Raw genomic sequence first — 22,035 nt, 5'->3', positions numbered from 1 at the left:
CAGTTTTGAAAATCAGCTTTCTGCTTTGGGAGATTTCCCCTGATTAACAGGAGAGAACACTCCGCTTGTTTCTACCTACCTCTCCATTTCCCAGAGCTTTGCTCTTGGCACTGTTCAAGAAGGTCCCTCTGGTCTGACCAGGCAGGATTCCACATGGTTTTCTCCCCTGGACTTTAAATTCCACAGGGGCCAGGCAGGGCTGGGCCAGGCCTGGGGGCTTTCTTCCTTTGACCTTCAACAGGGTTCCCACATATTAACCAGTCTCCCGGCTTAGTGGTACAGCCTACTAAGTGTTCAGGCACCCTCAGCCTCCTACATCTATCCCTGCTTCCTCAGGTGCTGCTCTGATCTCTCTGTATTCCTCCCAAACCTCCCAGAACCTGTATTCACTCCAGGCACTGGCGGATTGTCAATTTTGTGCAGTTCATCAGGGCTCAAAAGATAACAATGCTGATGGTGATGGTGATGATGATGGTGAGAGTGATGGTGACGGTGATGATGATGGTGACGTGATGATGCTAATGATGGTGGCGGTGATGATGGTGATGGTGATAATGAATGATCCCTCTGGACCATGTTGCTCAGTTCACTCAATACTTGACATGCATTCATTCCATTGGTCCGTAAAAGAATCATGTGTAAAAGGAAAGCCAACGGTGGGAAGCACGTCCAGTTCGTAGATGAACAACTTGAGGCTCAGCAAGGCTAAAAGATGTGGCCAAGGCCATACAGTTAGAAAGCGTTAGAGCAGAGAGGTGGGGGTGGGTTTTTCTCATCTCAATTTCCCCCTCTTTGCATTGTCCCCTCCTTTCTAATGGAGCACATTGGAGCGGGGAGGGTCTGGAGTGGTCAGGCTTCGAGGAGGCTCTTGGACCACACAGTCTGGAGTTGCCTCGCCCTGTGTGCCACCGTCCAGCCGGTGTACACGACAGCTGCTCAGTGGTTGCCAACTAAGAAGGCAACTTGGTCCCCATGGGTTTGTCACCATGGTGGAGCCTTACTTCCCTGCAGTTACTTACCTGCGGCTTCCTCTGACTCCTTCTCATCTTCAAACTCCTCGAGAGCCTCTCGGAACCACAGCCCACTGGGTCTGATTTCTTGAAGGACTCATACAGCCTGTTTGTCCACTGGCCCTGGGACTGGATGTGTAGCCAGATGGTGTCTGAGCAAGAGACAGGGAGGGAGGAAAGGGTTCAGCACTGTTCTCCAGCAGGGACAGGCCCGTCTCACTTGGAGGGATTGGGACTGGGCGTCCGCCCCTTAAGTCCTCCTTTGAATGTCCTTCCTCAGGCCCAAACTAGCAGTCACAGTCATGGGACTTGGAGAGCCGAGCTCTCTGTGCAGACCTGGCAATCTTGCTCGGTGAGGTCAACCTAAGGGTTCAGTCTCCTTTGCCAAGGCAGGGGTCAGAGTGGCCCTGAGCACACTGGGAGCTCCCTAGGGGTGGGGGCCAGGCCTCCTCCATCAAGCCAGGGTCTCACCAAGGTGGGGACCCTCTCCCTCCCACATTCAACCAGGTGTCTGTCAACGGCTCTGCACACAGTAGGTGCTCAATCAATGGTGGGAACAACAGCTTGCATTGCCCCCAGTGTCTGGGATGCAGGGGGTGCTTACTAAGGTTCCCTGTTGAGTGGATGACTGATGGAAAAGCCTGGGGGGGCTACCCCTCTATTGAGGGGTACCAGAAAGAACCCACATGAGAGTAAGGAGGCCCCTAAGAGATCTCCTGGTCTGGGGTTCTCATCCTTTTTCTTTTATTTTAAACCACGGACTCTTTTGGCAGTCCTATGAAGGAAATGGATAGACTCCTTCTCAGAGTAAGGTTTTTAAATACATTGAATAACATATGTAGAAATTACAGATGAAACCAATTATAATGAGACAGTTATCAAAATATATTTTTTAAAATTTTGATTTAAGAATACATGTGCATTTTTGTTAATACATGAAATAACGAGATGCAGCAGGAGTCACATGGCCACTGGAAACATGAATTAGCAATAAGCATGAATGATATCCCAAAGTATGGACAGCAAGCGTAACGTGATATGAAGAAGAATCCATGGTTTTCATTTCGAAAAAGGCACAGGGATTGGTAATGCTACTATGGTTTGTTACCTGCATTCATACCTGAAGAAAAGGCTAAATTTTAGTTAGCGGTTAGTAAAAACAAAGATGTCACATTTTTTTGCCCACCTAAGTTCCTAAATAAACTGGTTGGACCCTGTGTTTACAGAGAGGTGAGGCACGCTCTCACAGCTTTGTGAGGAGGGGACTGAAAAGTCAGGTGCTTGGATCCCTACTCCCATGCGCCTTCCTGGCGCTTTCTCACCCTTCAGGGTACAAAGAGGCAGGAGGGCTGGGCTATGCCCTGTCGCACAGATGCTCCCTGAACTGCCTCACACAGTGACTCATATGGAGAAGGCCTCTTACATGTCAGCTGAATTCAATCAGCCGCACTTGCCAGCCTGAGTCCCACTCCTAATCCTGTAAGCCAGCTCTGCAAACAAAGTTGGAGGATTTACCAGCCCCCGTATGGACTCACTCAGCTCACTGTAGAGGACTCGGGCCCAAGAGATGGGCAGATTCCAAGCTGAGACCCTGAAGAAACCCCTTCAAGAATTAGTCAAATAAATAACATATCCATAAAATAAACATGGTCATTATAATCATATTAGTATTGATACACTGGAATAGTATGCAGCCACAAAAAGGAAAAGTTCTTCTTTTAAAAGAACTGACACGCAAAGATTTTCATGACATACTATTCACGGAGAAAAAGTGGGCTTTAAAACAGTGTGAACAGTGATCCCTTGCATGCAGAATTATCTCTGCTTCTGATTATCCATGGAGATGTATTGAGATCTGGAAGGCAATGGTTTTATTTTTTTTTCTTTTTAAAATTTTATTGGAGTATAGTTGCTTTCCAATGTTGTGTTAGTTTCTACCGTACAGCAAAGTGAATCACTATACGTATACATATATCCCCTCTTTTTTGGATTTCCTTCCCATTTAGGTCACCACAGAGCATTGAGTAGAGTTCCCTGTGCTATACAGTAGGTTCTCATTATGGAATGTATTTTATACATAGTATCAAGAGTGTATATATATCAATCCCAATCTCCCAATTCATCCCATCGCCCCTTTCCCCCTTGAGACAATGGATTTCTTTGGGTGGAATTACTTGAGGGATTTTAATTTTCTTCGGGACATGTTTCTATACTGTCTGAATTTTCTGGAAGCATCTCTGTTCTTTACAAAACAGCAAAGGAAAGAAAAATAGGAAGAAAATAACCCACCCTCTCTAACCCACACCCTCACCCCATTGTACATCCAGGCCACCACTCACATGATTCCAGGGCAGGTGTTGTGCAGCTTCGGGTGGGGAACCCTGGACCTGGGTCTGCGCCCTGAGCTGAGGGAGCTGGGCCAGGGGGTGGGAGGCATCCTGAGTGAAGCTACAGCTTTTAGTGGGGGTGGGTCAGAGAACCCTGGCAACCAGAAGCCTTTACTCCTCATGAAGCTGAGCAAGGGTCTCGCTGTAACAGGCCACGCAAGGCCTCCTCTGTCAGAAGCACCGCTTGAGGTGGGAAGGCCAATGCCCGGCCAGGAGGTCAGAGGTCCAGCTTGTGGCCCGACCAACAGCTCAGGACCAGAAGGCAGGCCCACGCACGGTTGCGAGTCAGAGGACAGCTGGGCAAAGGGAGGGTCAGCTGAGCGGTCCTATGGGTGCTGGGTACCCAGAGGGAATAGGGGTGGTCCAGGGATGGGGGAGAAGGGTGCGAGGGCTTCTGCTGCCTTGGCTTCCCACAGGGCTCATGGCCACATGGAGTGCGGAAGCCTGGCTTCCTGTCACAGCCCCCTGGGAAACGTCCTGGTCCCCTCTCCTCTGAGCCGCTGTTCCTCTGCTTAAGACCCCTGCGGGCTCCCAACCGCCTGCGCCATCCTGCGTTCCACTCTGCGTTCGAAGTCTTTCCAGTCCCACCCTGGTTCCCGTCGACTTTGCCAGCCACTGTTGTCTGCCTTCAGTCCCTTCTCTGACCCTCTCTCCCGTCCCCCCTGCCCCTACTTCCTTCCTCCCTACTCCACCTAACCCTCAGCCCAAACTACATCAGACCCTTCTACGTTTCCACGTTTTCATGCTTCTCCCTCCGCCTCCACCCCCTCGTCCTTCCCTACCTAGGAAACTCCTACGAACCCTTCAAAGTTCAGCTGAAATGCCACCCTGCCCACTTCCCCCACCAGGCCAGGCCCTCCCCTGTGACCCTCACGGCAGCCGGTACAGCCCCAAACACCCCATTCAGTCAGCATCTGCACGTCTGCCTCTGTGTTCCAGAGGGAGCTTTGGGAGGTTGACTTTGTGTGTCTGGTCTTATTCACCTCTGTGTTCCTGGTTCCCAGCCTTGCTTGGCACACGGCAAGGACTCAGTAATACCTGCTGAGTGACCGGTGGGGCTGGTGCAGGCCTACCTTTCTGCTCAGGAGCGCTGCTGATGGTGAAGGGGTGCCACTCGTGGTGCGCGATGGTGGGGATGTTCAGATACAAGTGAGTGAGTGACCTGGGGAGAGAAGAAAGAGACCAGGGTCATCTGTGCAGGCCCAGAGCCGCCAGGGGCCCCAGTGCCAGAGGATGGAGGCTGGGCCGTCTTTCTCCACCATAAGCCAGGCCGGCCCCAGACATGAGACTCTTCTGTGCCTGTGAGTGGGGTCTCACCCCTGCAGCACCTCTGTGAACCAGGGGGTGGCAGTGATCAGAGAAGGGAAGTCAGGCTGTGTCTGAAGTGGGGCTCATGGTGTGATCCCACTTCTTGTGGTATAAATACTGCTTCTCAGTGGCCCTCCACCTCTGTGAAGCCCCTGACTGCTCCAGCCCCTTTCTTGGAACTTCTGTGGCACTTGGGTGGTATTCCAACCGTGAACGGGCATCTCTCCAGGATACAACAGCCTCCCGGATAGTAGCTTCAGTTTATTGAGCACTTACTTGGTGCCAGAGCTGTGTGGAGCTCTTCTAGTGCTATCTCTGGTCCTCACAGAGACTCTCTGAGATGCATGTCATTCTTTCTCCACTTTACGCAGGAGAGGCTGAGGCTCAGAGAGGTTAAATGACTTGCTCAAGGCCACCAGCTAAGAAACCACGGGATTTGAATCCAACCACTCTGTCTGATGCCAGGGTCTAGACAGAAACCTCGGCCTCTTAGTCAGCTTCCGTGTCCTCACTCTCAAGCTGTCCAGAGTCAAACCCACCCAGAACTGCCTTCCCTTTCTCCAAAAATGGCCCGTTACTCAGGCACCTGCAAGACAGCCTAGACGCCTTCCCCACCTCAACCGCAAATGCAGCCAGTTACCTCTTGAGTCTTTCTGTGACATGCCCCCTCCCCACCCAGTTCAAGGTCAAGGATCTCGTGAGCTCTCATCTACATGTGTGCGACAGCCTCCCCAGTGGTCCCCTCCAAGCCATCTTCTACAGAGCGACTAAAGAAATGCAGCTGGAGTATAAAGCAGCTCAGTACCACCGCCCGCCCGCCCGCCCCCACTCTGCTCAAGGGTTCCCTGTGGCCTGCAGAGTGAGGCCACTCACCCTTAGGCCCTGCCCACCCCTCCAGCTTCTCCCTGGCACCTTGGCTCCAGCTGTGCCAAATTACTTGTAGTCCCCCAAGCACAGTATGCCCTTTCATAACTCTGTGCCTTTGCCCATGCTGTTCCTTATCCAAGCAAACCCTTCCCTATCTTGTCTATCCAACAAACTCCTATTCATCTTTCAAAACCCTGAAAAGGCAGCTCCCCTCTCATTCTGAAGCTTCTCTGATCTCTCAAAGACAAAGAGTTTTAACACCTCCTGGGATTCTTCTTCTCTTACCAGCACAGCCCTGCACTGTAACGGAAGGGCTGACTCTCCTATTAGCCTGTGTGCCCGTGGAGAGTGGGACAGTGCCTGAGACTTCTCTGCATCTCTGTCACCTAGCACAGGGCCTGCCACCTTGTAGACACTAATATATACTTACTGAAGGTATTCTGTGCACACTGGCCTTTAGTGGTACCCTGCCTACCTGTCATTCCCCTTCCAGAAGTGTCACTCCCGGAGGGCTGGATCGAGTCTTGCACTTTGCTTATCTTCTCCACTGTGATGGGGCTCCCCATTTCCTTGGGGGCGGGGGTCTAACAGAGTACTCAGCTGCTGCACCCCACCACCTGTGACTCCCCTTGGCTCCTCAGGCCCCCTTTGCACCTTGGAAGGGAGGAGATTGACTTCCACGATGCACAGGGCCTCCATGCGGGATGCGGCCAGGCCGACGGCCTTCTCCAGGAAGAACAAGGTGCCAGGGACCAGCAGCCACTTCCAGAAGTTGGGCCCGTGCAGACATGGGAGGTAGGACAGGTGGGTCCAATAGAACACCTGTGGGGGTGGGGAGTAAGTTGCCAGAGTCAAGGCCTGGGGGTGGAACAGAGCCAAGGTTCACGGCCATCCTTAAAGCCAGGACTGTGCCCAGAGCCTTGGCCACACACACCCTCTCCTGGGAACAGGCTTGGGTAGGAGGTTGGGGGTGGGAAGCTTCGTTGCCTCTCTGTTCTGGGGGCTTGGCCCAGAAAGTCTGTAAGGGAAGATTCTTGGTGCTAGTGGCAAACATCTGGAACATCTGCCTGGGGGTGTTCTGGGCAGAGTGAACTGCCCCCTCCGATGGGCTCATGAGCATCAATGTCCCAGCCCACGGACCCTTTCTCAGGGGGAAGGAAGGAAAGACAGCAATGGTGTTCTGGGAGTGGAGGAGAAAGCAAAGCCCTGAGTTTTAATGCCTGCTCTGCTACTAGCTGTGGGACCTCGGCCTGGTAAGTTACTTTTCTGAGAGTCAGATTCCTCATGGGTCAAATGAGGATGCTGATTCTGACTTCAAAGGATCATTGCTGGCCCCAAGTAGGTGCCGTATATATATATATATATATATATATATATATATATATATATATATATATATATATATATATATATATATATCTACTTCTGATGTGACCAGATCAGTCCAAGGGACAGTTCTGGTCTCCCAACCAAATCCTCTGTGACCTCTTGTATCTCGAGGAGGCTAGAGAGAGGAAAGCAAAGCTAGACTTAATACTTTTGGACTGACCATGTGCCAGGTGTGTGTAGTTATTGGCTTCACATGTATTATCTCACTTAATTCCTAAAATATTAATAACTTCAAAGGTAGAGAATTATAGCTCTGTTTTACAGATGAGGACAGTGAGTGACCCACAAGTAGTGGGGTGGGGATTAGGATCCCGAAAGCCTGTGTTCCTTCCCCTCCCTGTGCCCAGTTTAATCCAATTAGAGCAAGGGGATAAGCCAGCAAAAAAGCCAGGAGAATCTTCTAGAGCAGAACATTTTCACTCAGCAGACATAAACTACAGCCCAATGGCAGAACCCCAAATCACATGTCCATAGTATGTAGACCGTCTGGAGCTTCCTGGGCTCTGGAGTAATTTAGAGGGAACACAGTCTGAAATGAAGTTGGGAGCCCAGCATGGGACAGGCAAAGGGGCAAGGGCTGGGGCACCTCAAAGTGGCCGCTCCTGCAGACACAGGAGCTGGAGCAGGCGGACATGAGAAGCAGCAGTAGCAGCAGGGCCACACCGGTCAGGGAGGCCAAGCCGCGGACCTAGCCAATGCCAGGCCTCGTGGTGAGCAGCAGTTCCCAAAACTGGAAGGGGCTGGCCTTGGACTGAGCCCGGAGTGCTGGAGACGAGCACAAGACAAGCTCTGCCCACTGCACTTTCCCTTTGGGGTTCCCACCCCTCCCCCTTCTCTGCCCATCGGGCCGGCAGGACACACAGGGGCAGGATAACCGAGTTGTTTGTGGAAAGCCCAGGTCCCCACCCCCAGCCCCAGGCTACTCACCGAAGTTCACCACATGGGCCACGGTGTGGACGAGGGAGAGCCCGACCACCACGTAGCCCATAAGCTGGTGGAACTGGAGGTTGTGGTGCAGCGGCAGGACCTGAGCCAGCCACGTGGCCCGCAGCCACGTGAGGCAGTGCCTAAGCATCAGCACCTGGCCAGGCAAAGCGGTAGCGAGCCCCACCTGGCTCGCTCTCCGCCCTGTCCTCTGCTCCCCAGCAGCTGTTCCCCTACCCTGAGCCTGTTGTGCTCCCTAAATGGGGCCCTGTCACCACCTCCCCTGCCCCCAAGCCTCCGCTGTTCCCCTAGGTCCAAAGCTGGGGGTCTGCAAAGTAGGATCTCCAGAATTGGTGAAGAAAAAATGTTACAGAATGTCTGCTGGTATCACTTTTATCTCAACACGTGGGAAGCACATAAGCTTTTACTAATATTTAGTATCTGTGTAGACATGGTGCCCTCATTTAGTCATATGTCAGACTGGCACCATGTCACATGTGGTTCTCGAGATGTCCTGGGGGCAGTTGGGGCTTTTCAAGGGGTTTATGATGAAGGTCCCCTCACTTGCTCGTTTACTTCAATGTATTTATGCATGCCCTGATACGTGCATTTGCAGATTACACTAACTACTTTTAACTTAAGTAAGCTAACCACCCCTCAGAAGGGACAAGTAGCTTAAAAAGATTCCCTACAGAGAAAATGCAGATTGCAGATAGTGTTAATAAGGCAAGAGCAAGTGACCACAAAAATGAGTCACATGTCTCCCACCCCTGGTGTGAATTCTTTGTAGCCAGTAATGAGGTTATAAATAAAACCCACTCTAATAAGAAGCTGATATTGTCAGGAGGAGTATTTGGACTAGAGATGTACATCCCTGATCATTAAGAATGAACCTTGGGACTTCCTTGGCAGTCCAGTGGTTAAGACTTCGCCTTCCAATGCAAGGGGTGCGGGTTCAATCCCTGGAGCTAAGAACCCACATGCCCTGTGGCCAAAAAACCAAAACATAAAACAGAAGCAATCTTGTAAAAAATTCAGTAAAGACTTTAAAAAATGGTCCACATCAGGAAAATCTTAAAAAAAGAAAGAAAAGGATAAAGCTTGCCTTATAGTTATATTGTGCCATAAACCTATTGGCTAATGATAATAGGGCATGCATATAATTATGCGTAAGTGAGCATAAGGGAGGGGTTTTTGTGTTCTGTTTATTTTTGTTGTGTTTTATTTCATTCCAGTTGCTGAAGTGTGCCATCAAATCCACTTGGAGACCTCAGTCTCTGGTCCCCAGGATCACGTTCTGGCATTCAAGACCTCTGGAAGTATTCTCCTTCTGGTTGGAGCTCTGCACAGGAGCCAACCCACCTCCTCTGGGTCCACCATAGGGTTATTGTGAGGATCAGCTGGAAAGTGCTTAGCGCTGTGACTTGTACGTAGTAGCACACAAAAATGCCAGCTATGTTATTTACCTGCTGTGTGACTATGGACAGCTCACTGCCCCCTCTGAGCCTTAGTCCCCACCAGTGAGTGTTGGCCCAGTTGAGTTCTAAGGTGCCATCCTACCCTGACACTGCAGGTGTCCACATGTGGGTCATTTTGTCTAAGAGGAGCCTACATCAGTCCCCCTACCCGCTTCCCTGCGTTGTGCCCACAGAACCCACCTTGATGAAGCTGCAGTCAAAGTTGAGGCATTGGCCGCAGCCCTTGGCCACCATGACACTGGCGCCGAGGGCCTGGCGCGCACTAGCTGCCAGGGCAAAGAGCAGCACATGGAGGCCCACGTAGGCGGCCAGGCAGGGCAGGTGGCTGTGATGGTTGTGCCAGTAGGCAGCGGTCAGCTGGCGAGGACGGTGTCGGGGCGGCCTGGCAGTGGAAGGAGTCAGCCGGTGGGCAGCACTGTGAGAGAGGGCCCCACTCAGAAGGCCGCGGTGTGGCGGGGACCACCAGAGTCTGAACCTAGAGACCCCATTCCCTCTGCAGCCCACTAACTCTCGGGGAGCCTCGTGGCAAACAGGCCGGCTTTCTTTTACACCAGGAAACAGAGAGGTCAAGTGACTTGCTTACAGTCACACAGCTAGATGGAACTGGGATGAATCTCTGGTCTTTCGGATGCCACACGCACGACTTTTTTTTTTTTAACTACCTCTCCTTACTTCCCAACTGGGGGCGGGGCGGGGGAGGTAATCAAAAAGGATGGAAGAATCTGAGACATTTTGTGATAACCCACAAGAAAGTTAGTACACAAAAAGAATGAACTACAAAACCGGCACTATTCAGAGCTTGGAGTCAGACAAACTTGGGTCTGTTGTTACACCCTTTTTATATTATTTTCTTCACAGCGCTTATCAAATTTGTACTTATCTAGTTTATGTACTTGTTTATTGGTATCAATTACCTGTCCCTCAGTCTGGAAGGTAGCCCCAGCAGAGCTCTGCCATTACTGAGAACAAGGCTTGGTACATAGTAGCTGCTCAACCAAGTTGAATAAATAACTGTCTTTGCTAACTATCTGTGTGATCCTAGGCGTGTTACCGCAGGTGAAGAAACTTTAATGTCATTTTGTAACTTCATTCCTTTTGTAACTTTAATTTCCTTTTCCATGCTGTGCACTGGTATATTGGTAAAAGTGCCCAGCGCTTACTATTGTGAGTTGATTCTAAAGAAACACTGTAGAAAATGGACACATGACAACAGCTGCCCTGCACTACAGACCTTTGTCCCCAAGAGAAAGCAGGCAAAGAGGGGAGGGGCTGGGCGGGGCTTATCCGGGGCGGGGCCGACCTGGGCAGGGAGGGGCGGGGCCGGGCTGAGGGATCCTTCCTGAGTTCAGGCCACACTTCGCACCTGGTGCCTAATCCCAGCACTGGCAGTGCCCCTGCACGAGACAGGGCGGTACCTGATGGTCAGGTTCTCCATGACCCCGGGGAAGCGCTGCAGCTCGTCTCGAAGCTCATCGAAGGTGATGACGCCGCTGCAGTCCTTGTCTGCCAACTTGAAGAGCGCCAGCGTCAGCTGGTCCTGCTTCTCCTCGGGCAGCGAGATGGCGCTCTCACGCAGGCACGACTGCAGCACGATGCGCAGCTCGTCCACGTTGATGGAGCCGCTCCCTGGCCCAAGTGAGGATGAAGCCGAGTGGGCGCCTGCCCCCCAGACCTCGCTCTGTACTTGCAGACTCGCCCTGCCTTGCACAACCATTGCATCAATGGTTCGTTCATCTTCATCTTTCTGCCAACCAACTCTCTTTAGGAGCATAGACCAGGCAATCGAAGGACATATGGCACCTTCCGCTCACAAACCTTCCATGGCTCCCTATTGCCGAGCTCAACAGAGATGAACATCTCCCCAAGCATGGAGAATCTTTGGCCTCAGTGCATGCCTTCCTCCAGAATCTGCAGCCTCCTCTCTAAGTACCACTCAACTTCCAAGACCATCTGCCCAGAAGATACACTTGCTTACTTAATCTATAACGAGCTATGTGCCCAGAGCTTCAATTATCCAGAGGCGAATTGTATATGAGGTGGTGGTGAAGAGGTTCCCTGTTGTTCCCCAACTTGTAGCAAAATTTGCTCATCCATGTTGTCCTGAGAGGCTGCAGCTGGGCCCTCAAGTCCAGCCTTGTGGCCTTATGTGAACATGAGTGGCTAAGAGTGATGTGAAAAGGAAGCCAGAAGTACTGTCGACCCTCCGAAAGGTTGGGTTCTGCATCCGGGGATTCCACCCGCGGTTGGTTGAATCGTCAGATGTGGAACCCACGGATACCGAGGGCCGACTGTATGACTCCATTTTATCTAAGGGTCTTGAGCATACACGGATTTTGGTATCCACTGGGGTCCTGGAACCAATCAGAGAAACTACTGTATCAACTGAGATGGGATCTGGGGCACTTTTTTTTCCTGTATATATTTTCATTCTTCATGAGCCGTAGGACTCGTGATTAGTGATTTCGTGGCCTGTTTTGGATATAGACACACCTGAAGTAGCAACATGCTTCTGCCCCTTACTGTGTGATGGTGGGCTATAAGTCCTTTAGAGTATTGCACCTTACTTTGCTCATCTCTAAAATGGGGCTAATTATTCCTCCCTTTCAGAATTGGTTCAGGATAATAGATAATTAATTATAAAGCACTTAATGCAGTATATGGAAGACGGTAGTTGCATATAAATGGAAAGTCTTATTGGTATTGTGATCATCACTTGGGCCAAAGTCAAAGTCTGTAATCACGTACAGAGTCTAACATGCCACTCTCCAGCCACACCTCCCGTCCTTCAGTTTTCCTAGTCAAGAGCCAGCATGAAGCATACTTTAAAGAAAACCTTAGCAAAGCTCTGCCAAGAAACTCATGCACCCTGGACCAGCTTGCTTCCTATTGCACTCTTCAGGGTCCGTGTAGCCCCCAGGAGTGGTCTGAGACTTAGCCCATTTGAAATGACCTATGGGAGGCCTTTTCTTACTACTGACATTCTACTGGATGAGGAAGTGAACCAGGTCCTGAGATAGACTATTAATCTAGGACAAGTTCAGAAGGCAATCCAGGACTATGCCCACAAGACACTGCCAGCTCCCACTAAAAATACAGAGGAAAGAGCAGTTCCTTCACAAATAAACCCCGGGGATCAAGTTCTTCTTAAAACCTGGAAAGAGGGGGTCCCCCCAAGACCAACTATTGCACAGGATGGGTTGAAGCCTTCGCCACCCGATCTGAAAGGGCTATGGAAGTCTTTAAGTCCCTTTTAAAAGAAATACTTCCTCGGTTTGAACTTCCAAAGTCCCTGCAGAGTGATAACGGGCCCTCTTTTTATAGCCAAAATCACACAGGGGTTCACAACGGCCTGTGGGTGCTCTGACCACATCCAGAGCTCCCATCCCTCCCCGCCCCATTCACACCCTCTCATCCATTCAGCTTTATACTCTCCTTAGCCAATTTCCAATCCAGGGTTCTCCTTCACAATTATTCTTGTGCACATTTTTATTCCTTATCCCTCTGTCCTTCTATTGCACTGACCCTAAAAATATCTCATCCCTAGGTGAATCCAACTACCTGTTTTCTCCTTTCCTGCACCAGGGCAGCTAAGTGAACATTGCTGAAGAAAAGCACCCAAGAGAGCAGGAAGTGTCTGATCCCAGCCATGGCAAGGCCTTCAACTTGCCCGCAGTCCTCTCATGCTTCTCTAGCAAGGTCACGGTCCCGCTGTCTGCCGAGACCACTTCTCACCTCCATGCCCATCTAGTCCCTGCCTGGCTCTCGGAGAAAACTGGAACCCCTGGAAGCGAGTGCCCTCTAGTTCCTGCCTTGAAACTACAAACCTCCTCTCACCTGCTGCCCTCTTCCCCACCTCTGTCTGCAAGGAGGTGAGTGTGCCGCTTCCTCCTGTCACAGGCCAACCTCTCCATCGGAGGTTGTTGATAAGCCCCAGGTGTGGGCCAAGCTTGGTGGTCAGGAAGCAGTCAGTGAAGAGGGTCCCATGCAGATTGGGGTGGGGTCTGAGGAAGATGCTCAGGAAGCAGGTACAGTCAACTGCCCATGTAGTGGTGGTGGTGTGGGTCAACTTGGGAGGTGAGTTCCAAGAATGAGGTCTGGCTAGACTGTCAGGCGGGAATGGGAGGTAGAGAAGCCCCATAGGCCAGAGGGCCTTGCCCTGGAGCAGATCTGCAGCTGGGCTGAGTTTTCAGGATGCAAATCCAGCCCTGTGACTCCCCTGCTCAGTGCTCTCCAATGGCTCCCCATTGCTCGTTGTACTGAGACTCCAAACCATGGCCCCTGGGGCCTGCCCTGTCTGGCCTCACCAACCACCCCAGTCTCATTGGGTGCCTTTTTCCCACTTCAGCCTCCCTTCCTTTGATGATTCTGGGTCTTTAGACACCCTTTAAGCCACAAAGTTGCCAAAGAATGAAGGTCATTGCAGTGTCACTTACAACGCCAAAAAACGGAGGGGGGAACAATGAAATTCTCCCTTTTGGAAATGGGGTTTGAGTAAATAGTAATAAATAACAGCTGACACCTGTAAAGGTGGTACCCCGAACTAGTCACTGTCCTGAGTTTACATAAGTTAACTAATTTAATCCTCCTAGCAACCTCATGAGTATGTACTATTATGATGGTCATTATTTTTATGTGACAGGTGAAGAAATTAAAGCAGGGAGAAGTTAAGTAACTTGCCCAGGGTCACATGATTAATAACTGGTGGAGCTGAGATTTGAACCTAGGTAACCTGGCCTCAGAATCAGAGACCTTAGAGTATATACTAGATGATTCTATTTATTTGAAATTCTAGAAATGGTATGGTCATAGAAAGTGGTGGAGTGGGAGGCATTGATAGCAAAAGGGGAGGGAACATTTTAGGCTAATAAATATGTTTTCTTTCTTGATTGCAGTGGTTGTGGTTTATACAGATGTATGAATTTGTCAAAGCTCATTGAACTCCACTCTTAAAATATTGTATTAAATATTTCAATAAAGTTAATTTTACAAAAAAAAAAAAAAGAAAAGAATCAGAGATCTTAACTATTAGGCTGTGCTGCATGGAACATAGGACACAGACATACAGTGGAATATGATGCAGCCACTACAGATGAGGCTATAACAACATGGAGTTACCACTTCACACCCATTGGGATGGCTATTATCAAAAAAACAGAAAATAACAAGTGTTGGAGGAATTGGAACCCTTATGCATTGCTGGTGTGAATGTAAAATGGTATAACCACTGTGGAAAAAGAGTATGGCAGTTCCTCAAAAAAAAGAATTGCCCTGTGATCCAGTAATTCCACTTCTGGGTATATGCCCAAAAGAATTGAAAGCAGGGTCTTGAAGAGATATTTGTACATCCATATTTATAGCAGCATTATTCATAATAGCCGAGAGATGGAAGCAACCCAAGCGTCCACTGAAAAATGAATGGATAAACAAAATGTGTAATATACATAAATGGATAATATTCAGTCTTAAAAAAGACTGAAAGCCTGTCAGATGGTACAACATGGGTGAACCTTGAGAACATTATGCTAAGTGAAATAAGCCAGTTACAAAAGGACAACTATTATATAATTTCACTTATATTATTTACCTACAGTAGTCAAATTCTTGGAGGAGGGGGAATAGGGAGTTATGATTAGTTGGTACAGTGTCAGTTTGGAAAAATGAAAAAGTTCTGGAGATGGATAGTGGTGATGGTTGCCCAACAATGTGAATTTACTTGATGCTTCTGAACTATACACTTAAAAATTGGTTAAAGTGGTAAATTTAATACTATGTATATTTTACTACAATAAAAATGATATTACAAAGCAATACAGTCTTACATGAACAATTGTTTATATTGTTTAGTGAAAAAAAGCAGTGTGTATAGTATAATCCCATTTTGTTTTTTAAAAAAAGTGGATGGTGAGTGTATGCTATCAGAAGACAGTATAGAAAAATGTTATGGGTGATTTTTGTCATCGTGGGCTATTATGATGATTATTAAAAAGCAACAAAACAATTTCTTTTTTTGAACATAGAAAAGAACAAAGGAAAGTTCTGGCTTCTGCTGAGTTGAATCAAGGGCATTTGTCTCCCTGCCAGGGACCCACCTTCTCCCACAACAAAAGGGAAGCAGAGACCAGAGAGAGGGCAGGGAACCGACAGAGAGACAGAGAGAGAGAGCTGTCAGCCTCACCTGGAGAAAACAGCCCCATGCTGGGTAGTCACTGAGATAGGCTGATTCCCTTTGTCCCCCCTACTGAGTCCTGCCCCCCACCTCACAAAGGGCCCTTACCGTCAACATCATGCACCTGGAAGAGGAATTGGAGTTTGTCTGTGGGGCTGCCGTGGATGAGCAGGGTCCACGCCTCCTGCAGCTCCTGAAGCGTGATGGTGCCACTTCCATCCGAGTCAAACAGAATGAAGAATCTCTTGGCGAAGAAGGACTGTGACCAGAAGGGGGCGGGAGATGGGCACAAGTATGGCCACAGGGCCCAGGCTTCGAATTCATTCACTGCATCTGCATGTGTGTGTGTACACACCGTGGGGTGGTGGGAATCAGGCAGGACCCAGGTGCCTGAACACAGTGTGTGATCTGCCCACGAGGCCACAGCAGCGGGCAGTGTCCATGGCCCATCTGGCCAGCTGAGAGCAAGTTTGGGGTCTGGTGAGAGAACTGTTCAGCTGTAGCGAGGATGGGCTTGTGTCTGGGCCTCTGGCCCCCGGGCCTGGTCATTTGCATAGGCTCTCCGTCCCCACAGTCCATCGCCCCCATCAGCCTTGCAGTCCAGACCTCTGGTGGCCCCTTACTCAACATGGGAAAAGGGTCAGATCGAGGGTCCCTCGAAGGCTCCTCCCAGGTCCTGTCTCATTCCCCTTGGGGTCACCCCGAGGTATAGTGAAGCCAGGAAGGACTTAGAAAATAGATGCCACCTGAGTACCTGTGTCTTTGCCTTTACCTGTTGTTTGGGCTGCCTACAGCCTACATTTAAGTGTTCTTAACGTAGACTTGTTCTGAACAGCACCTGTTCTCAATGCCGATTTACTCACTCCATTCATCATTCATCCATTCATTCATTCAACAATCATGTCTGTGCAGCCTCTGCTTGCCAGGCCTGGTGTTAGGCACTGGGTCAGTGTCACAGATATGCCAGGCCCGGAGGCTCCCCTTGAGGCAGCGAGAGGAACCTAAGGGCTTTAGTGTCTGACCTCAGTTCACAAGCAGGAAGTCTACTATGGGCAGTCCAACCCTGCCTTGGCTTCACTCTTTTTCCCCTCGGTCCCTTGAGTAAGGCCTTTATCACTCTCTACCATCCCAAATGGCCTTTATCTTAAGATATTTTACAGCTCCTGTTAGGCAGAAGATCCTTTTTTCCTTCCCCATATTGACTACGAAAGGAGGCAGAGCATTTAGAGCTCTAAGTAGTATCTCCGTTACCAGCAAATGAGGGGCTCTCCCATCAAAATAGGGGCATTCAAATGCTCATTGGCTTGCGCCCATCGAGGACACAGGCCACCATGAGATGCCAGCCCAGAGGACACCTGGGGCGAGGCTCACTCCTTCCACCTCTCTGCTAACGTCTCCGCTGTTTGTTGGGCATGCAGGCTGTTATGGGGATGGGCAGAGGACCTATGAAACCAAGAGAGAGGACTGGGGATGGTGTGGCAGTGCAAATGGCCTTTAATGGATACAAATCATAGAAAAGCTTATTTTGTGGCAGGAGGCTTAAGTCATAGCATCACCTTTGCCCATGAGGCTAGCAGTAATTGTGAGGTCAATAATGTTTCTTAAGATTTGACAAGCTACTGATTTCCAACTTCATGTGTTGTTTGGAAGACCCCAGGAGGCCATGGCTACCATGAGGGATGGAAGGACCCCAGTAGCAGAGACAGAAACATCCTCTGGCCCTGCTTAGAAGTGCAGCCTCAAGCCCGGAGAAACCCGGGGAGCAACTTTTCCCTCCTTGTGAGGTACTGTGTGCTGCAAAGCAGATTACTCTTCCTCTACAAAATATAAGTGCGGGGTCCCCACTTCTGGAGTGGACACTTACCTCTTTCACGTTCAGGGCTCTTTTGAGCTCTTGCAGGTTGATTTCCCTGTCTTCTCCCGCAATGGTCTCAAAATGGTGTGTCACCCACTGAAGCCACTTGGCGTCCTCCTCGGCACTCGTGGTGCTGGCAGACAAAGGAGACAGGTTTGTCGGTTTGGGGTGGCCAAGGACTCAGGAGGACTCATGGTGGCCCCAGGACTTCTGTCTTCCCCCAGTTAGGGCCTCGGGCCTCCCATGGGGTTGAACCAGCTTCAGGGAGGGAGCAGTGCTTCCCCACAGCTGCTTCTTTACGTCTCTAAGTCCCCATTTCTTCCTTCCATCTGGCACTGGCCGGCCCAGGCTTAAGTCTCTTTAGCTTCTAGAATGACAGGGCCCCAGTGAGATGGACCCCAGACTGTGATCAGAGAATGGCCCACTCCAGGGGTGTTATTAACACGATGACAGTGACTGTCCCACCTCACATTTTCATGGCTCTTTACTGTTTTCAAAATCCTTCCCACGCACTATTTCCTCTGGTCTCTGTTACCAAATGTAAAATACTCAACTTCTCTGAGGCTATTTCCTCCCTATGATATTTTACAGAGAGGAAACAGGCTCAGAGCACTTGAGTTATTTAGCAGAATTTATTCAGCAGGTTAGAGACAGAGTTCAACTCTGAGGCCAGTGCTTTTTCCATCACACCCCAGAGCCTCCACCCTCTGCCTGAACACTTCAAGTACAAGCCATGCCAGGACTGAGACCTGAGGGCTTGACTCTCCAGGTCCAGGGCGTATTCTACAATGTCACAAGGGCATCAGCCATCTAAAACCCTCACAGATGGGCTAGCTATACTGTGATCGGAACAGAGGTTAGTGATGAAATGAGGATAGCACTTTCTGTGGCATCAGGACCCAGCAATACAAAATTGAGTCCATAAGTGAGAATGTGTAGCATCTTATTCTATAAATTTCCTCTGTGAGAATGGCTTTTGTCTGAATCCCATGAGTTTAATATAACCTTAAATGATTTAGCTACAATCAATCTTCATTATTTGCAGATTCCACATTTGTGAATTCACCTACTTGCTAAAATTTATTTGTAACCCTCAAATCAATACTTGCAGCATTTTTGAAGTCATTGTGGACATGGGGAAAGTGGGAATACATTTGAGTCTCCTGATGTGCATGTTCCCAGCTGAGGTCAAACAAAGCGATGATCTGCCTACTTCTCTCAGCTCTCAGACTGTAAACAAATGTCCTTCCCACGATCTATTTAGTGCTGTGTGTTTCACATTCTTGTGCTCTTCGTTGGTGTTTTGCTCTTTAAAATGGCCCCCAGGAGTAATGTTGAAGTACTGTCTAGTGTTCCTAAGCAAAAGCTAAGAGAACTCAGCACCACCAAACCAGCTCTACAACAAATGCTACAGGAACTTCTCTAAGTGGGAAACACAAGAGAAGAAAAGGACCTACAAAAACAAACCCTCCAAAATTAAGAAAATGGTAATAGGAACATACATATCGATAATTACCTTAAATGTGAATGGATTAAATGCTCCAACCAAAAGACACAGGCTTGCTGAATGGATACAAAAACAAGACCCATATACATGCTGTCTACAAGAGACCCACTTCAGACCTAGGGACACATACAGACTGAAAGTGAGGGGATGGAAAAAGATATTCCATGCCAATGGAAATCAAAAGAAAGCTGCAGTAGCAATACGCAGATAAAATAGACTTTAAAATAAAGAATGTTACAAGAGACAAGGAAGGACACTACGTAATGATCAAGGGATCAATCCAAGAAGAAGATATAACAATTATAAATATATATGCACTCAACATAGGAGCACCTCAATACATAAGGCAACTGCTAACAGCTCTAAAAGAGGAAATCAACAGTAACACAATAATAGTGGGGGACTTTAACACCTCACTTACACCAATGGACAGATCATCCAGACAGAAAATTAATAAGGAAACACAAGCTTTAAATGACACAATAGACCAGATAGATTTAATTGATATTTATAGGACATTCCAACCAAAAACAGCAGATTACACTTTCTTCTCAAGTGTGCATGGAACATTCTCCAGGATAGATCACATCTTGGGTCACAAATCAAGCCTCAGTAAATTTAAGAAAATTGAAATCATACCAAGGATCTTTTCTGACCACAACGCTATGAGATTAGAAATCAATTACAGGGAAAAAAAGGAAAAAACAAACACATGGAGGCTAAACAATACATTACTAAATAACCAAGAGATCACTAAAGAAATCAAAACATACCTAGAGACAAATGACAAAGAAAAACACTACGATCCAAAACTTATCGGATGCATCAAAAGCAGTTCTAAGAGGAAAGTTTATAGCTATACAAGCCTACCCCAAGAAACAAAAAAATCTCAAATAAACAATCTAACGTTACACCTAAAGGAACTAGAGAAAGAAGAACAAACAGAACCCAAAGTTAGCAGAAGGAAAGAAATCTAAAGATCAGAGCAGAAATAAATGAAATAGAAACAAAGAAAACAATAGCAAAGATCAATAAAACTAAAAGCTGGTTCTTTGAGAAGATAAACAAAATTGATAAACCATTAGCCAGACTCATCAAGAAAAAGAGGGAGAGGACTCAAATCAATAAAATTAGAAATGAAAAAGAAGAAGTTACAACAGACACTGCAGAAATATAAAGCATCCTAAGAGACTACTACAAGCAACTCTATGCCAATAATATGGACGACCTGGAAGAAATGGACAAATTCTTAGAAAGGTATAACCTTCCACGACTGAACCAGGAAGAAATAGAAAATATGAACAGACCAATCACAAGGAATGAAATTGAAACTGTGATTAAAAATCTTCTAACAAACAAAAGTCCTGGACCAGATGGCTTCACAGGTGAATTCTATCAAACATTTAGAGAAGAGCTAACACCCGTCCTTCTCAAACTCTTCCAAAAAATTGCAGAGGAAGGAACACTCCCAAACTCATTCTATGAGGCCACCATCACCCTGATACCAAAACCAGACAAAGATACTACAAAAAAAGAAAATTACAGACCAATATCACTGATGAATATAGATGCAAAAATCCTCAACAAAATACTAGCAAACAGAATCCAACAACACATTAAAAGGATCATACACCATGATCAAGTGGGATTTATCCCAGAGATGCAAGGATTCTTCAATATACGCAAATCAATCAATGTGATACACCATACTAACAAATTGAAGAGTAAAAACCATATGATCATCTCAATAGATGTAGAAAAAGCTTTTGACAAAATTCAACACCCATTTATGATAAAAACTCTCCAGAAACTGGGCATAGAGGGAACCTAGTTCAACATAATAAAGGCCATATATGACAAACCCACAGCAAACATCATTCTCAATGGTGAAAAACTGAAAGCATTTCCTCTAAAATCAGGAACAAGACAAGGATGTCCACTCTCATCACTATTATTCAACATAGTTTTGGAAGTCCTAGCCATGGCAATCAGAGAAGGAAAAGAAATAAAAGGAATACGAATTGGAAAAGAAGAAATAAAACTCTCACTGTTCACAGATGACATGATACTATACATAGAAAATCCTAAAGATGCCATCAGAAAACTACTAGAGCTAATCAATGAATTTGGTAAAGTTGCAGGATACAAAATTCATGCACAGAAATCTCTTGCATTCCTATACACTAATGATGAAAAATCTGAAAGAGAAATTAAGGAAACACTCCCATTTACCACTGCAACAAAAATAATAAAATACCTAGGGAGACAAAAGACCTGTATGCAGAAAACTATAAGACACTGATGAAAGAAATTAAAGATGATACCAACAGATGGAGAGATATACCATATTCTTGGATTGGAAGAATCAATATTGTGAAAATGACTATACTCTCCAAAGCAGTCTACAGATTCAATGCAATCCCTATCAAATTACCAATGGCATTTTTTACAGAACTAGAACAAAAAATCTTAAAATTTGTATGGAGACATAAAAGGCCCCGAATAGCCAATGCAGTCTTGAGGGAAAAAAAAAAGGAGCTGGAGGAATCAAACTCCCTGACTTCAGACTATACTACAAATCTACAGTCATCAAGACAATATGGTACTGGCACAAAAACAGAAATATAGATCAATGGAACAGGATAGAAAGCCCAGAGATAAACCCATGCACCTATGGTCAACTAATCTATGACAAAGGAGGCAAGGATATACAATGGAGAAAAGACAGCCTCTTCAATAAGTGGTGCTGGGAAAACTGGACAACTACATGTAAAAGAATGAAAGTAGAACACTCGCTAACACCATACACAAAAATAAACTCAAAATGGATTAGAGACCTAAATGTAAGACTGGACACTATAAAAATCTTAGAGGAAAACATAGGAAGAACACCCTTTGACATAAATCACAGCAAGATCTTTTTTGATCCACCTCCTAGAGTAATGGAAATAAAAACAAAAATAAACAAATGGGACCTAATGAAACTTAAAAGCTTTTGCACAGCAAAGGAAACCATAAACAAGATGAAAAGACAACACTCAGAATGGGAGAAAATATTTGCAAATGAATCAGCAGACAAAGGATTAATCTCCAAAATATATAAACAGCTCATGCAGCTCAATATTGAAAAAGCAAATAACCCAA

General features: G+C 47.4%; 1 protein-coding gene across 1 annotated transcript in view; it reads right to left on the bottom strand.

The window, feature by feature from the left end:
• LOC309624839 (NADPH oxidase 5-like) overlaps nucleotides 1-22,035 on the bottom strand; it is a gene marked incomplete at its 3' end in the record, with an annotated part of 43,033 nt that overhangs the window by 4,547 nt on the left and 16,451 nt on the right. The window contains 11 exon segments of the mRNA XM_082383546.1: nucleotides 1,020-1,162; nucleotides 4,471-4,550; nucleotides 4,552-4,589; nucleotides 6,227-6,394; nucleotides 7,548-7,649; nucleotides 7,653-7,726; nucleotides 7,889-8,042; nucleotides 9,544-9,778; nucleotides 10,779-10,989; nucleotides 15,638-15,788; nucleotides 17,394-17,517. Of these exon segments, the coding sequence (XP_082239672.1) occupies nucleotides 1,020-1,162; nucleotides 4,471-4,550; nucleotides 4,552-4,589; nucleotides 6,227-6,394; nucleotides 7,548-7,649; nucleotides 7,653-7,726; nucleotides 7,889-8,042; nucleotides 9,544-9,778; nucleotides 10,779-10,989; nucleotides 15,638-15,788; nucleotides 17,394-17,517 (1,480 nt within the window).

Source organism: Balaenoptera borealis, assembly GCF_965194805.1.
Source record: "Balaenoptera borealis genome assembly, chromosome: 3".
Lineage (NCBI taxonomy): Eukaryota > Metazoa > Chordata > Mammalia > Artiodactyla > Balaenopteridae > Balaenoptera > Balaenoptera borealis.
This window is presented reverse-complemented; position numbering and strand designations above follow the sequence as displayed.